Genomic DNA, 16,728 nt, shown 5'->3' on the forward strand with positions numbered 1-16,728 from the left:
CAAGGCCTCAGGCTGGGCGCCGCAAAGATCAAAAGTCAACAACAAATCATTCGATATTTGAGTGAGTCAAAGCATATGTTTGTAATGGTTATTTTTAATGTTTGAATTGCCAAGATATCATTCATATCCAGTTGAACACCTTTAAAAACCGCTGTTGTGGTGATGAATGGATGCCCTCTACTGGGTAAAATGTGGATTATCAGCGTTATCAGCAGTCATGAGAAATGTTTTAAATACAGTAAAGTCTCGTTATATCGATATTCAAGGGAGTCCGAAAAAATATCGATATAACCGGGACTATCGATATATCCGACCCTGTTTGCATGTAATTTTCTCCGTGCGTGCATAGAAATAGTATCGATATAACCGGGACTATCGATATATCCGATATCGATATAACGAGACTTTACTGTATTGTGAAATGCATTGCACTTGGTTGTGTGACACACTCCTTGTAGGCCTTCACAAAACAACAAAATCAGTAAGTGTAACTTGTATCATTTTTCATTGAATACTTTACTTGTTAAAGCTTCAGCCGTTGTTAAAGCGCTATATAGATCAATATGTTTTGTATTGTTACATATAGCAAAGAATGGCATCATTGTTTCAATTCAAGCACATTCACTCTGTGTCCTCCATTGGAGAGCGTCACAAGGAAGTTAAAACATCTAAATCAAACAAAGCTTGTGACTCTCTGATAGTCCACAACTGACCTTGTGCTCATGGAATAAATTTAACAGCGCGCCCATGTAGAGTTTATGGTAGTAGTCGACCTCCTCCTCGGTTGGAGTGACACGCTGGGGTACGGCGATGGGACTTCCCACTGGAAACGAGGATAAGATTTAGAATTAACCGTCTGTAGCAGATGAGTTCCACTTGTTTTTCCCGAAAAGAATACTCACCGACTGTCGTGATGGGAGTTCTAGAGGGTAACACTGCCCAGCGCTCACCGATGAAGAGGCAGGGGGCAAACCCCAAGATTTTTTTGAACAGGTCTTGTAACCTTCGACCCAATGAACCCTCTGCGAATGTCACCTGCTGGAAGAGCTCCGTTTCCCCAAAGGAGTAAACGGGCACCAAGTCAGCCCTGAGGAAAGTGAAGCAGATGTTAAAAAGCGATTTTTAGGTGAGCACCATCCTGACCAACGTTATATTTTTTTTTCTCACCCATATTCAAGTGCAAGTCTGACAAAGCCTTTCCTCTGCTTCACAAGAACTGTCTGAACTCCAGGATGGGAGGACAGGGACTCTGCAGCGCCCCCTATGACAATCACCACCGCATTACCTGTGCCACTTTTGGACAGAAGGTGGCCCAGGCTTGCCTTGCTGACGGGACACAAGCCTAGTCAAACAAAGTAAGACTATAAGCATCATTCAGTTTTTATATATGGAGCTATTGACACAATGTTAAGTACCTGCCGCCATGATATAATCCCGCAAGAGTGGGATCCTGAAGAGTCCGGCCAATATGGCCAATGAGACGTACATCCCCGGGAAAGCCTCTGAGAAGCCGCAGCATTCAATGTTGAAGCAGCCAAAAGCCCCGATGCTCATAATACCGTGTGGGTGACAGCCGAGGATGTAGTTCTTGTTTGGATCCAGCTCTGCTGTCTTCACCAACTAAATAAGACATTGAACCCAGATTTTCAGTTAACTTGCTCAAACTCAAGTGGATGAGAGGTAACATAAAAATACTAAAATGGGGTTTCACCTTGATCGGAAAATAGTTTCTGTAGTGTTCCCAAACTTTCCACCTCCTCACAGATATATTTCTCCTGCCACCTAATAGACAATGTTTTATTACCGATTTGTTCTTTTTGGGTTAAGTAGTGTATTTTCCAGTGTATAAGGTGCACCCATAAACCTTCATTTTCTTCAAAAGATGACCCTGCGCCTAATATGCAGGTGCACTTTATATGTGAAGTAATATTGAGCCGCAACAGATCTCGCAACTACTGTCAGCAGCCACTGACTCAATTCTATATTATATTTGGAAACATTTTTTAAATTCATTTAAGGTGCACCTTGTACATGTAAAAAGGTTGAAAATACACCATTCATTGGGGTACACCGTATACTCCAATGCGCCTTATACACCGGAAATTATGGTAAAATAGTATAATTTTAAAGTTGCTATTTGGGAAAATGATAAATATACTGAGCAACCTGATGCATTTTAAAGAAAGGTCTTAGCACTCATATTTACACAATGGATGTAAATATAAGTAAGCAAGGTGACTGACTGTTCAGTCAAGTCTCTACCCCCCTTTCTTATCATGCGGAATGGTTTAGATTTTATTTCTGGAGATTATTACTTGATTGTGGAATTACATACAGTACTTGCAACTACAAATCAGAAATTTATTTTGAATGGGGAAAGGTACCATAGCCATTGGTTAATATATTGCGCAATACATCCTGAAATAGCATGCAAATGAAGAGCTCTTTTGAAACATGCTTTAACTGAGCGAGTGCTATTAGTGTACATTTATTTGAAAAGAACTGCACATCTGAACACATTTTCTGTAAAAATAATTCATTGGCTAGGTTTGAATTCTTTTTTAATTTTATGGCTACGCCAGGATGCCATTTTTGCTCCATTTTCTATGATCGCATTGATTTTTTTTTTAATTGTGGAGGCTAATGCATCAGAACCACCAATAACTATGTTGCTTTGCTGCCATCCGGTGGAACATTGCTTTTGGTATTAGCTTTATTTTATAATACAATACAATACATATTGATTTATATTGCACTTTAACACCAGCTGAAGCTAACTTATTTCATTGATATTCTTTTCTCGTCTGTTTCAGATGTCCGTTTTTTTTTTACGTCCCTTGTAATGTGCACCCTATGCACATCAAAAGTGAAACTAAAATGTTTGTGCCTAGCTTGCTTGTGTCCCGTAACATTTACTGTTATGTGTAAATGCCAAATACCATTTGTGTAAAGTACGAGCGCGCTTATTTGTTTACCCATGCGGAATGTCACGTCAGTTTATTCAAGCGTATAATATCGGCTAGTACGCTCACAACTGGTGCAACTTGTGTAAAATGACACCGTTTGTTTATATTGAATCAGAAACATATTCCCAGTTACATCAGTTATTTCATTTTACCTTTCTCAGGTGTCTGCCAGTCAATCACAAGCCATATGAAGTATAAAGTGGGCAGCAGCCACAGTGATGTAAACATCAGACCCACCATCACGATGATGCAAGTCACACCTAAAGAGGAATACAACTGAGTTTTTATAAGCAATGCGAATGTGCACGAAAAAGAGCCAAAATGTGCAAATGAAGGCAACATACCCAAGAAAAGAAAGGTCAGTACCCATTGGAAAACACTTAAGGCCTCTATAAGGTCCTCGTTTCGAGTTTTGGGGGTCGGCATGTCGACAACCTGTGGGCTGTTCGAGTCTCTTTTACAGTTCACCGCATGAAAACCGTTCAAATTGGAAAAAACCCTGTTTTTACATAATTCTCAAAGGCAAATGTAACGGGAGATGTGGAACAAACTTATTTATTAATTAAAAACAATCGGTGATGAACAATTAACTGAAAAAAAATGTAATTGGCTAAATTGTCAACTACCATTCGGCCGAAATAGTACATTCTGTTTAGAAAAAAGCACTTTATTATTCACTTTTTTTCTAGATCTTCTTTTCCTTTCGGCTTTTCCCTTGACGGGGTCGCCACAGCAAATCAGTGTCCTCCATCTTTAAAGGTTTTATCTGCATGTTTGTTTTGGCCAAGCTTTTACGTCGGATGCCCTTCCTGACACAACCCTCTGTATTTTTCCGGGCTTGGGACCGGCACAAGAAGACTTATGTCCCTTTGTGGCTACAGAATAAGCAACTCTCAGTAAAAGCCTCCCAAACACAAAATGGTCATCGGCACAGCAACATAATGGCTTAAAATAACACAAAAACAAGCCAATGAGCTTAAAGGTGGAATCAAAAGTGCTTTTAAAATGTGGAAATTTCAGCAGGCTTCAGGCCATCAGATTGCCGTTCATTAGTCCACATGGAAGATCACACTGTATGTGACCTAAAAAAAAGGGAATTGCTCTTTTATTTAAGAGAAAAGAAGCTTATGAGACATGACTGCATAGGCATTAATAAGAGCTCCCTATGGTATTTTAAAGAAGACCAAAGGCGCATCAACTGACTTCCTGCTGAATAAGCTCATGGGCAAAAGCGCCGAAGAGCATTCCAAACTTACACAGTAATCATTAACCCACAAACCACATGAATCCGAAATAGCTCCTATGGAATCTCAAGTGTATGCCGCAATCAAAATAGTCAACAAACAACTTTACCTGCTAAATGCTGCGGTCGTCTTTTTGAAAGGAAATTCATGGGGCTGTGGAAAAAAAAAAATCACGTCATGCGCTGTGCACTTTGACCAAATCGTGGAAAAGCTCCTGATAACAAATCCACTCCCCTCCGATACTTTGTCACGCCAGATAAAAACCTGCAAACGTTTTGAATTGTATGTTGTTGTTTGGTCCACTTGTGTAATGTCTTATGGTGAGATGACAGAATCACTAAATTCCACATTTCGTTGTCATTATCTAACTTCAAAGCAGCGCAGACAACATTACAGCAAAGTTTACAAAAGAGGGGGTCTTTGTCTTGATGCGCCCCTCCTCCCTCCTTACGCCTTACAAGTCATCCAACTGTTACGAGAACAATTTGTCTTTGAGCACTCCAGAACCGGTATGTCTCTTGCTCTAAAGTCAATTAACTGAATTGAAATGTCAAAAGTAGAACTTCCTTCCTGCAAGAAGACCAAAATACAAACACTTGAATTCTAAAATGCTGCACTGTTGACACATTGTGATTGTCAGGGTGTTCCCTTTTCACTCTTTGTATGGAAAAATAACATTGAACTCCATTTACGATGACATAGGGATGTCGTCAAGTTTCAATGGAAAGTCAAGTTATGGCCCCGCCAGTCTAAACACCGCATTCAGATTAATACAGCATAGCGTTGGTGGAATATAAATTAACTCATTTACTTCCAGACATGTGCAAAACTGTGTCCACTCCAGTCCCAAGGTTTTTGTCATTGTCAATTAAATTCCAGGACCCACAGAATATTGAGTTTTAGGACTACATAAACATTCACTTTCATCAGAAAAAAAGTTAATTCCTAAATTATGTGGGTCTGGAGTTATATGAGCTTGAAATGAGGACGGCTGTCCAAAATACAATGCAATACATACATATTGGTTTATATAGCGCTTTAACAGCTGAAGCTAGAACAAAGCGCTAACATGTAAAAATGGAAATGCTGCCCCTTGTAAAAGGGAAAAATGTTGCCAGAGGCCATGGCCAGCGCTTTCTCTGCACCTAAACAAGAAAAAAACAAAACCCGAAAAAAATCGGGAATGGGGCTCTACAAAAAAAGGCTGCCCATTTTATTCACCCATTTCAGCGGGTAGCCTTTGTTTTATTTTGTACCACTTTGTTTGGACTGAAAATGACATCACAGTTGCTCAAGTCATGGCTCTGCCTGTGAACATTACGTGACCAAACAAAAAAAAAGCCAAGGTTGGTCATTACCTGACCTGAGCAACTGTGATGACATTTTCAGTCGACAGTTAAGTGGGCAAATGGGCCGCCCAACGAGATTAATAAAATGGGTGGCTTTATTTCATTAATTCATCTTCCACAAATGCAATTGCAATCAAAGTGTCATGTTTAGACTTGTGGGTGGCGCATGGAAGATTGTTGTTGGAAGTAAAGATATTTACATGGCTTCCGTTTGAATAAGATTGCGAATTTGGGAACCCCCAATTTCAGGACCATGGACAGCCCTCTTTCTCCATAATTCTAAGAAACCATGACACAAAGCTGTATGGGCAAAAAATTACCCATTATTAGTTTTACAGTTTAAGAATAACAAAGAAAAAAAAGAACAATAACAACATCATAAAAATCCTGCTGAATTTCCTCATTGATATCAGCAATAAATTGTCTTTTGTTGTCGTCAAAGCGGTAAAGCGCAATCCTCGAGAGTAGCGAGCCGCCTCACCTCATTAAAATGCAGTCATCATCAAGTTATTAATCCCGCGGATACTTTTGTTGCCGTCTGAACAACTGTGCAGGCGGATGGTAGGCGAGAAGGAGCTTTTAACGTCACATTTCACAGCAGCCTTGGGGTGCAGCGTTAGTCAAACCTAGAACAAAATGTTGGACATTTTCAATGATCGTCCCTTTTCCTGATTTTTGCACTGTAGTTTTGAGTCCTTATTGTTGTTTACTTGCCTGGAGTTAAAAAACATATCAAACAACGAGGAGGGGGATGTGTCGCGGTGGCTTATAGCAGGGGTGTTAGTCATGTTTTGCCGCGGGCCAGATTGTAGTTATGGTTTCCTCTCGAGGGCCATTATGAATTTGGGGAAGCCCTTCGAATGTTTCATCCCCTCCACATATTACGTATAGAGCGCACAACAAATTAATGAATAGCCAGTTTTCAAATCTGTAGTCAAGAATAATGACTGTTATTGTGGTTTACATCCAAAAATATACAGTTTTGGTTAGGATTTTAGCAAGCATCGTGGAATTTCACGACTTTGATTTGCTTTCGCCGCCCGAAAAAAATTGTGACGGGCCGGATCTGGCTCCCGGGCTTTGACTTTGACACCTGTGGCTAATAGGAATATATGTTCTGTGCCTTTACAGTACCTCCTATATTTTGTTCTACTCCTTCTTCCTTTCGTAACTTTGCTTCTGTGAAGTGAGAATTTGTCCAAATCAAGGGTTTCTTATTTTATCTTAAGTCACCAAAAAATGTTGCATTTCAACAACGGCTTGTCGACTTTCAGTGTAGCTTAGATCTCACTGTTGTATCTAAATTCGTGGCTCTTGGGTGTAGCTTTAGGGGGCGTGCCCTTCCCTTCACCAGCCATGTGTTTGCATTCCACATTTCGATATATTTCCATTATAATGCAAGCTCAAGTCCCTTCACGCAGCTCCAAATTAGTCTTATGTTTCAGGTTAAGCACGCCGATATGCAATACGTCGGGTTAAAGGACAAACCATAAATCAGAATCCGAATGAATATGAGTGTTTGTTCCCTTAGAGTTGAGTGATGACTGCTACAACTGGCGAGTATCATGAGCACGTCGCAGTTGCCCAACGTGTGTGAACCAACACGGGGCATCGACATATTTTAAAAAAATGTTTGGACGCCTTTTTTTCCTCCTTCGATTCACCCCTTTTGCATCCTCCCGTCGCTTGCTTCCTCGTATTACCCGCAAAGCATGTTTCCCCCCGTTGAACCCTGAAGGACGTGTTTTTTTTTTAAACGCACGCAGGATCGCCCCCTCCCACCCTCCAACGTCGCATTGAATTGCGCGATGCTTCCCAATCAGAAGGCTGCACCGAGCCGCGCTGTTTATCCTTAAAAAAATGGAAGCGCTCTCACGTCAAAAGAAAGGCGTCAGTCGGTAGATATATTTCTAACTCGCCGATTTTTAAACCAAGACCCGGTTGACACATATGGGGAGGGATTTTGTTCCCCTCCCCGCCCTGACCAAATTCACACCCTCTCTCAGCGGTGCCTTCGCAGGACAGCTGTGTCATCAACAACCGGCGTGGTTTTGTTGTTGTCTCATCCGACAGCCGCTTGGCTTCGGGCCAGTCTGCTTTTTTACGCTAACATTCAACTTTCACATCAAGGTAAGGCTCAGCTTCAATGATGACATGTTATTTGTGTCATAAAACGTTCGCTTGAGTGCTGTCGTCGCCCAAAACAATGTGTCTTATTCAGCGGTGAGGAATAGGATGCGCACACGCACCCTCGCGTGGCTACTGCGGTGGAAGCGTCGCAACAGGGGCCTAATGTGTGTCATTTAGACACAAAAATATCGATTCCTATTTGAATGGCTTTTTTTGTATGACAGCGAGCTGGTGTTATTCAACCTTGAAGCCCTTCTCGGTGAATATCAGGCCTTTTAATATTATCATCTATTTTATTTTTACGACGAAACATGTGTAGCCCCAGCGGCGCGTATACTTTAAAGAACGGCAGTCGTGACAACCCTCCCACCTCCCCTTTATGAATATTTCTTCTCCAAAACAAGCTCCCTCCGTCAGCTGAGCGGCGATGCCCGAGCGTGCACGCCTCCGTGAATCAAACCGCTAGGGCAGCTTGTGTACGCGCGCGCTATCGCGGGCACGCGCTCAGCTCATTCTGGAAGGCCAGCGAAGGAAAACATCTGCATGTTTGCGCATGATAGACGCTTGGAAGGATGTTTTAAAAATGTTTGTGCGCAGAATTGATAAACCAGGTTGATGACATGACTGTGCGTGTGCGCGCGTAGCCAGGTGGGGATGTTTGCGCATGGAGATTTGGAGGGTGAAAATAGATACTCAAAGGATTGATTAGCAGGAACATATCGCTGCAACACGGCTTATTCTATTTGCTTATTTTGAAAATATATAAAATGCATTTTTTCTGTGCATTTTTTGGGCTAAATGTGTAAAAAAATGGCAGCCAGCAACACTCTTGTTCTTTACCCTCTTTTTTCATGGGTATGCAGTTGGCTGCTTGAACACAGGCTTGGTGAAAGTCCCATTCCTTGTTGTAAACGCATCAAATACCTAAATCAGTTTTATTATTATTTTTACCTAAGCTGAGTAGACATTTCTTTTGTTATATGCGTGAGCAAATCACACTGGGGGTATGGCAACAGGGGACTCTGGCATGTTGGATTCTTCACTCTCACTTTGACCTTGAGTCTGAATTTAAACGAAGAATATAATTAGGCTCAGTTCTCTGATGGGATGCGTAAGTGTGTCCGTGCGGGTGACGTCTATCATCTTATTGGAGAGGGGATGTGTTTTTTGGGTGTGTGTGTGCTCACTGAGGGCAGTCTGCGTTCACTCATGTGCTTTTGCAGCTCTGAGGAAGAGGCAAGTCTGCCTGACCTACCCTACCCTACTCTGACTCTCTAGATGCCTCAATGGAAGGCATATACAGCACTGAGAAAACTCATTGAAGATTTTCTGTGCTGAATTAAAATGTATGAATTTTAAATGACACTATACAGTGGAACCTCTCAAAATATTTCCCATCTGAAATAATGTAAACAGAAATAACCCTTCTGGGTAGCATAATGTAGGGTTTGCTCCAGTTCCAGGGTTTTTGTCATTTTCAGTCAAATTGCAGGACCCACATATATTGAGTTTTAGGACTGCTGTACATAAACATTTAATGCAGCGTACGAAACCATGCTCTCTTCTTTCATCAGAAAAAAATATGTTACTTCCCAAGTTATATGGGTCTGGAGGTGTATGAGCTTGAAATAAGGAAGCTGTACAAAATACAATACATACATATTGATTGATATATCACGTTAACAATAGCTGAAGTAACAATAGCTGATTTTGGAGAAAACAAATCCAATTACAGTAAAGTCTCCTTATATCGATATCGGATATATCGATAGTCCCGGTTATATCGATGCTATTTTTATGCACGCACGGAGAAAATTATATGCGAACAGGGTCAGATATATCGATAGTCCCGGTTATATCGATATTTTTTCGGACTCCCTTAAATATCGATATAATGAGACTTTACTGTATGATATTTTTTTTCCCCTTAGATTGCGATTGAACCTCCAAAAGTCTTTTGATTCCCATTCATTTAACATGAGTTTGAATGTGATTGGTTCCTTCTGAATCCAGCTGTATCCAATTTCTAAGTGGGTGTGCACACTTCTGCAACCATATTTTCTCAGATGTTTATTTTTACAGGTTATAGGTCATTAACTCTTTTACTGCCAGACAATGTGCAAAAATATGTCCACTCCAGTGCCAGGGTTTTTGTCATTTTCACTCAAATTCACAGAATATTGAGTTTTAGGACGACATGAACATTCAATGCAGCGTAAAAAAACTTACACTCTTCTTTCATCAGACAAAAATGAGTTAATTCCTAAATTATCTGGGTTTCGGGTTATATGAGCTTGAAATGCGGGCGGGTGTACATAAGGCAAATGTTGCCCCGTTGTGGGAGGGAAAAACATTTCCAGAGGTCTGACCAGCGCTTTATCTGCAACCTCTTGCAAGAAAAACCAGAACCCGAACAAATTTGGGGATGGAGCTCCACGTTACATTTTCAATACCCGAATAAATTTGGGAATGGCTGTGAATGAGTTAACAGTGGTAAAGGTTCTGATTATTTTACTCCAAATAACCCTATGCACGCTAACATTTTGGTCCAAGTAAAGTGATATTTTGTGCTTTTTTTGGTCCTAAATATTTTGATCCAAAAGCCATGTTGGCCACTTTTTTCATCTCAAATCATCAAAAGGGGAGGAGGTGGGATTTATAGTGGATGATTGAAAACATAAATTGATTTAGTGGAGCACAATTGGAATCACCGTACCCATCGCACAGAGCAAAAAGGGCGGATGAGCAAAGACGTGGCATGGCAAGCTCATGATGGACGCGAGACGGATATGGCAAATGCTGACGTTTTAAGACCATTTTTCTCTTTTAGTGGATCACCCTGTCTGGCTGCCTGAGTGGTCATGGAGGTATTATTCCCGAGTAGGACACAAACAGGTGGTTTGAGCCACAAAAATGTTGAGATACACAGCTTTCGGCTATCGGGCTATCCCGTAGAATTTGAAGTTGACCCCATATGAGGTTTTATGACCTTGAGGATAAATACATCGTTAAAGTCATTCAAAACGTTTCAGTTTGAGGCGTCAGAAGGTGCCTTATACACCGGAAAATACGGGTATACATATGCTCCTCCCAAAACATCGGAGGAGTCGGAAAAGTTCATTTACTTGGCTTGCAGTCTAATGATACTTCCTTTCGGGAAGAAACAGTTCAGCTTTTATATCCACTTCCATCTGGATCTTTGAGGCAACTTCAACCTTTCAGGGGCAACGGTTACAACAGTGGATAGCTTAACATGTTATCAGGTTACAGGGGGCATGAACAGGTTCCACCGGTATATATTTGTTTTGAAATGTCAAATCCTCCACCAAGTCGACAATGTTTGTGATCAGGAGTAGATTCTCTTATTGTCAACTTTTAGGCTAGCCAATACTTTGGCAAATGTTCATCTTTGTCCCCTATGTCTCTTGATGTCAGAAGGAGTTGTTTTGGATTGGATTGGATTGGATTTGCCTTTATTATTATTAGTAGGTATCTCTTTCGTGTTCATCAAATGTTTTTGTTGTAAAGAGAAACTAACATTGTCAGTCATGTTTGTGTGTGCATGTATGTGCAAAAATGCACCCTGTCCATTTGCATTGTAAATGAGATGCTGTTTTTTTTTATCAGTAAATCTATTCACTCATTCACTGCCAGACGTGCAAAAATGTGTCCACTCCAGTGCCAGGGTTTTTGTCATTGTCACTTGAATTCCAGGACCAACAGAATATTGAGTTTTAGGACTACATAAACATTCAATACAGCGTTTTAAACCTTAGACTCTCTTCTTTCATCAGAAGAAATAAGTTAATTCCTAAGTTATATGGCTCTGGAGTTGTATGAGCTTGAAATGAGGGTGGCTGTCCAAAATTTAATGCAATACATATAAAAAGAGCAAATGTTGCACCTTTGTGGAAGGGAAAAAACATTGCCAGAGGTCTGGCCAGCGCTTTATCGGCACCCAAGCAAAGAAAAAAACAAAGCCCGAACAAATTCGGGATTGGCGCCCTATGTCATATTTGCAATTCCTGATTAAATTTGTGTGAAAAATATTGACGACCTGCGTATTCTCCTCATATACGTCAGAACGATTGTATGCTGATGGAAAGCACTTGGATTATTGAAATTTATTATCAATAGCCCTCTTGGCATGTATACGACAGTTTCTCCTTCATTTGAATGCTACTAATATGAAATCAAATGCAAATAAAGATCACAAACAAATATTTATAGGCCAATTTCAAATAGAATCTAACATCTCTTAATCGAAGTGACAAAACTGAATGGATTTACTCACAGGCAAAATTCCACCCATCAATCCATTTCTGCTTTGTTGGAAAGCTCTGATTATTATTCAGACATGTGATGAGAGGAATAAAATAAAAAGAAGCACCTCCAAACAGGAAAAAAAGCTGCATTTTTTATGATCTGACATTCCCTTGATGCCATTAAACTGTGCAAGGATGCTGATGTTGTGTCCATTGAGAAAAATGAACAATAAATAAACAGTCTGGAAATGCGCAGAAACACGTGTCCAACGTCAACCTTTAGTTCCGAGGTTGCTCAGCAGCGCCTTGTAAGTTCATACTTACAGAGCACCGTCAAGTTATGCAAATTGGAGCAAAAGACTTCATGGAAATGCTTCCTTGGAAGCACTTTTCCGCATCCAAATCTCTATTCAGTCAGTCATTCCAAAGTCGGGAGTAATGTGTGCTAATGATTTCCTTCAGGCAACTCCTCTTTGTTCATTTCCCCTCTGTTTTCCCCTCATTATTGCTTTCAAAGTCCTTTGCCTGGTGTCATGCAAAATGAATAGCATGGGCCGCAAACACCTTTTCCCGTCTTGTTGGCGCCTGTGAGATTTCAGATTTGACCGCGATGAAAGATAAACAGTGTGCTAATTCCTAATAAATATCTAGAGACGCTGTTTAATTTGAGGGGATGAAGTGTCATCCTTGAGATAAATTGAAAGGGCCCAGCAGTCAGTGGTGGGCCGTCAGAGCCTGCAAGGCCTTCTGTGCTGGTCTAAAAATATCTGAGTCAGAGACTAATATGAATTAGATTTTATCAGTGAATTCTTATTGAATAATTCCAAATTGTCTTTCATTACTTGTCCCCTGTTGTGTTGTTAAAGATGTGTGTTTTTGTATTTAAGCATTTAACCAATCGCATTTCAGCCATCATTTGTTACCAGGGTCAGAAATATACCTGTACACCTTTACAATCAGTTCTGTAGGCCCTTGAGCATAAAAAGTAATAGGGATGAATCTGTTGCTTTAACCAATCAGAGTTCAAGTTGGCAACCAAAGGCCTGCTGGACTTCTCTGACTTCTCTGGATTCATAGTAACTTATGAGGTTACTATGAATCCACACGTTCATAGTAAAAAATCCAACGGTTTGATGACAGTATTCATTAAGTTTCTTCAAGTCGCAATTTATTTCCTAGCCAATGGCACCCTCTGGTGGACGTGTAGTAATATCACACCACACTCGCAGCTGATTGATTCAGACATAGCACTATTGAAGGCCGAGGAGTGACATGAACGGCCCCTACTGCCAGCGGTATATAGATGGGGCATACTTTAGACAACTATGTTCCATTTTCTGTCTGTATTGAACCAAAATATGAATGCAACACTTGTGTTTATTGTTCACCAATTGGTCGAAATTAGTGTTCGTGAGCACCTCTCCTTAGCCGAAATAATCCATCAACCTCTTACAATCAGGCCAATGTGATAATTCATGGACGCGTGTGTGCTTTTGGTCAGTCGAGCAGAGAACATTCAGACTTATTGAAAATTTTTACACTCTGACTTACGAATACCTTAAAACAGAAATGCTGATGTGGCTTTAGAATATTGCGTTGATTGTACTGCAAATGTCAAAGCAATCGTTATTAGGGCGATGAAAAAAAGCTAACCCATGGCCTAATCAAGTAGCTTCATGGCAGCTGCAAAATACCGCCACTGATTGCATAAGTCTATCAGGTTTTGGTGTATTATAACATCTGTCTGTCTTCATGTCTGGTTTTGACTTTTTGTTGCGAACAAGCAACGAAAGTCCAAGATGGCGCCCGAGTAGGCGGCAAGTGCTCTCACGAGCCTTTGTTTGTTTGTTTTTTTGTGTTTTCTGTTGTCAATTTGTTGTTGTGCGTCGTATGGAATGGATACAGATTGTTTTTCAGCATTTTTGGCCACGACATTCATTAAGGAGGTGACTGTGCTGAGTGGTTGTGCTTTTTCGGCAGCACGAATATGCCAGCACCGTTTTTGATTGTCGGTGCCATTTGACTGTCATCGCTGGACATCTGCTCTGGGGCGATTGTGCGTTTTTTGCATGGTTTGAGGAGCCCACGATGAGAAAAAGGAGGGACAGCGCAGAGCGCCGATGCGTATGTGGAAGTGTCGCAGCTTGGAATTGAAGCGGATTTGGGACAGGAGATGTGAGCCAATCTCTATTCGTGAATGGATGCTACAGCTTCAAGTCTGCTTTCAACTTGTAGCAGACATGCACATTTCACCATGATGTCCCTGATCCACTGGTGAAAAGGACGCTTTGATCCTCTCCTCTTTCAATCATGTCATCGTCTGAAGGCTTTATGGATGGTGTGTTTTCAAGAGATCGAGATTTATGACTTTATTCCATGTCTGATTTATTTCAGAGCGTTCACGATTGTTTGGCCAGTCCTATACAATGACCTCAATGCCTATGAACGTATAATTTATCTTTGTCAGTAAGGTGTCATGCTGTAAGAAGAGTACTCAGCGTGCTCTTACCCTTCTAAAGGGAAATCGGTATGTGCTAATCTTGGTTTAAGTGTACAATATTTGATGATCGGGCTCCTCTACCAAACACAGCTGGCATTAGCACAATAGAAGATTATTATTAGTATAACAATTGTCTGTTTTCTTGCTATCCCACTTGTGACTGTGTGTTCTGTTTGAGCGCATACCATTGTAGTAGTGGTAGTAGTAATAGTAGAAGTCTTGAGGGTATTCTTGTCATCAGTCAATTGTCACAGTAACTTCAGCACGGATTGACCAAGTGAGACCTTGAGTCCAGCAAATATGCCTTCATTTTTACAGGCGCTTTTCTGCTTGGAGTGCAAACTTTAAGCTTGATTTAGTTGACGAAAGTCTCTTTTCAATTGCTTGATAGATGTTGAGAATCATGAACCTAGAATGTATTGTTTAAAGTCAAAATGTTGGTGATTTATTAGAATTAGACCAAGAAATCACTTCATAACATTGCACTTATAAATGTAATGTATTATTATAATCTAAACAACTCAATCACAAGATGCAGTTAAAAATAAATAACCGTGATAGTAATGTTAAACGGGCGTCAGTAAAAACCTGTCATCATTTAAACTGCCTCGTTCATCGCAAATAAAGTTGAGATATTCCCATAGGATTTTCCTGACAGATTTTAGAGTCACATCACACAGCACAAGTCTGTAGAGCGATTCGATCATCAGTGGGCTTTTGTTGTTTGACGGTCTCAACCAGCAGAAAGGAATGAAAGAATTGCAATAAATACACGATCGAATACAGTGAAGACCGGCGTCATTAACCCATTCACTGCCAGACAATGTGTAAATGTGTCCACGCGAGTGCCAGGGTTTTTGTCATTGTCACTCAAATTGCAGATACCACAGAATATTTAGCTTTAGGACTACCTAAACATTCAATACAGCGTTAGAAGCCTTAGACTCTCTTCTTTCGTCAGACAGAAATATTTAATTCCTAAGTTATATAGGTCTGGAGGGATCTGAGCTTGAAATGAGGGCAGCTGTACAAAATACAATACATACATATGGATTTATATAGTGCTTTAACAACAGCTGAAGGTGTAACAAAGCGGGTGAAATTATTTTGAGGGGGAAAAATTTAATGCCCCACACCTCAGTCTTTTGACTCCCATTTAACATTAGTTTGAATGTGATTGGTTGCTTCAGAATCCAGCTGCATCCAATTTCCAAGTGAGTGCACAACCATATCTTCTCAGATGTTTGTCCAGTGCCAGGGTTTTTGCACCGACAGAATATTAGGTTTTAGGACTACATATACATTCAATGCAGCGTGAGAAACCTTAGACTTTCTTCTTTCAGCAGAAAAAAAGAGTTAATTCCTAAGTTTTATGGATCTGGGGGTATCTAAGCTTGAAATGAGGGCAGCTGTACGAATTAAAATCCAAACATATTGATTTATATAGTGCTTTAACAACAGCTGAAGCGGGAACAATGCGCTAACATGGACAAAAGGCAAATGCTGCCCCTTGTGGAAGGGGAAAAACATTGCCAGGGGTCTGACCAGCGCTTTATTGGCACCCACGTAAGAAAAAGAAAAAGCCAAACAAGTTCAGTAATGGCAGTGAATGAGTTATATCATTAAAAACTGCAATGGTGAATAGATACGGTGGGAAGAATTTAAAAAAACTAAACTTTCCCTTTGCGTAATGTTGGTTGGGATGTGCTCCAGCTAATCTGTGAACCCGAACAAAATATGTGGCAAGAAATTTGATGAATGGATGTCAGGGAGCCTTTAACAGGATCTTGGTCATAACAGACATGATGCGTACTGTGTGTAGCCTGATAAATGAGTGGGAGAGACATTTGTGGGAGTGCGTTTGTGTGAGCTACCTACACTCTGACGGACATTTATGGGGGATTTTGAACATGAGTGAGATGATTCAATTGTTAAAAGTCCACTTGCGGCCTACCTGCTGAGCTAATCACACCAACGCCTCGGCTGCTTGTTTCAATCAGGGCTAAAATGACTGGAGTGAAAAGAGTGAAAGGGCAATTAGCTTCCTGGTTATTTGGATTCTACTTTCGAGTAAGGAACTGCTCTTCCACAAGCTAAGAGGAGAATTTGCGCTGCTTTTGTTTTTCACAGACGTGTTCATGTTTATCGTGTGACGATAATGCTGACAAGGTTTTTTTTTTGGAGGCGCACCAGTGAATCAGAAAAGCTCTGATGTCTTATTCTCTCTAAAGCTTCGAGATCACAGCCTATGCATTTTTTTTCAACATACAAACA

The 16,728-nt window shown here is 40.6% G+C and overlaps 2 protein-coding genes across 3 annotated transcripts in view; one reads left to right on the forward strand and one right to left on the reverse strand.

The window, feature by feature from the left end:
* Nucleotides 1-89: 89 nt before the first annotated feature.
* mogat3b (monoacylglycerol O-acyltransferase 3b) lies at nucleotides 90-4,391 on the reverse strand. Its single transcript, XM_089017738.1, has 8 exons — nucleotides 4,320-4,391; nucleotides 3,311-3,408; nucleotides 3,119-3,226; nucleotides 1,712-1,782; nucleotides 1,416-1,620; nucleotides 1,168-1,342; nucleotides 903-1,087; nucleotides 90-823 (listed from the first exon to the last, which is right to left on the reverse strand). Exons 2-8 carry the CDS (start codon nucleotides 3,390-3,392, stop codon nucleotides 669-671), a joined length of 981 nt encoding a protein of 326 aa, XP_088873864.1. The 5' UTR covers nucleotides 3,393-3,408; nucleotides 4,320-4,391; the 3' UTR covers nucleotides 90-668.
* Nucleotides 4,392-7,373: 2,982 nt separating this feature from the next.
* Nucleotides 7,374-16,728, forward strand: part of nyap1 (neuronal tyrosine phosphorylated phosphoinositide-3-kinase adaptor 1) — a 35,812-nt gene continuing 26,457 nt past the window's right edge. For both annotated transcript variants that reach the window (XM_089017735.1, XM_089017736.1), the window contains exon 1: nucleotides 7,374-7,689. The gene's annotated coding sequence lies outside the window, so the exon portion shown is untranslated. The remainder of the gene's footprint in view (nucleotides 7,690-16,728) is intronic.

Source organism: Hippocampus bargibanti, linkage group LG16 (genome assembly GCF_051943395.1).
Source record: "Hippocampus bargibanti isolate YZ-2025 linkage group LG16, ASM5194339v1, whole genome shotgun sequence".
Taxonomy (NCBI): Eukaryota; Metazoa; Chordata; class Actinopteri; order Syngnathiformes; family Syngnathidae; genus Hippocampus; species Hippocampus bargibanti.

What these genes read in the sequence shown, in the direction of transcription:
- mogat3b (XM_089017738.1), bottom strand. Translation starts at nt 3,392, where the DNA reads ATGCCGACCCCCAAAACTCGAAACGAGGACCTTATAGAGGCCTTAAGT. An exon ending in CTGGCAGACACCTGAGAAAG is followed by an intron (nt 1,783 to 3,118) that starts GTAAAATGAAAT and finishes ATTGTCTATTAG; the next exon opens with GTGGCAGGAGAAATATATCT. An exon ending in AACTCCCATCACGACAGTCG is followed by an intron (nt 824 to 902) that starts GTGAGTATTCTT and finishes CCTCGTTTCCAG; the next exon opens with TGGGAAGTCCCATCGCCGTA.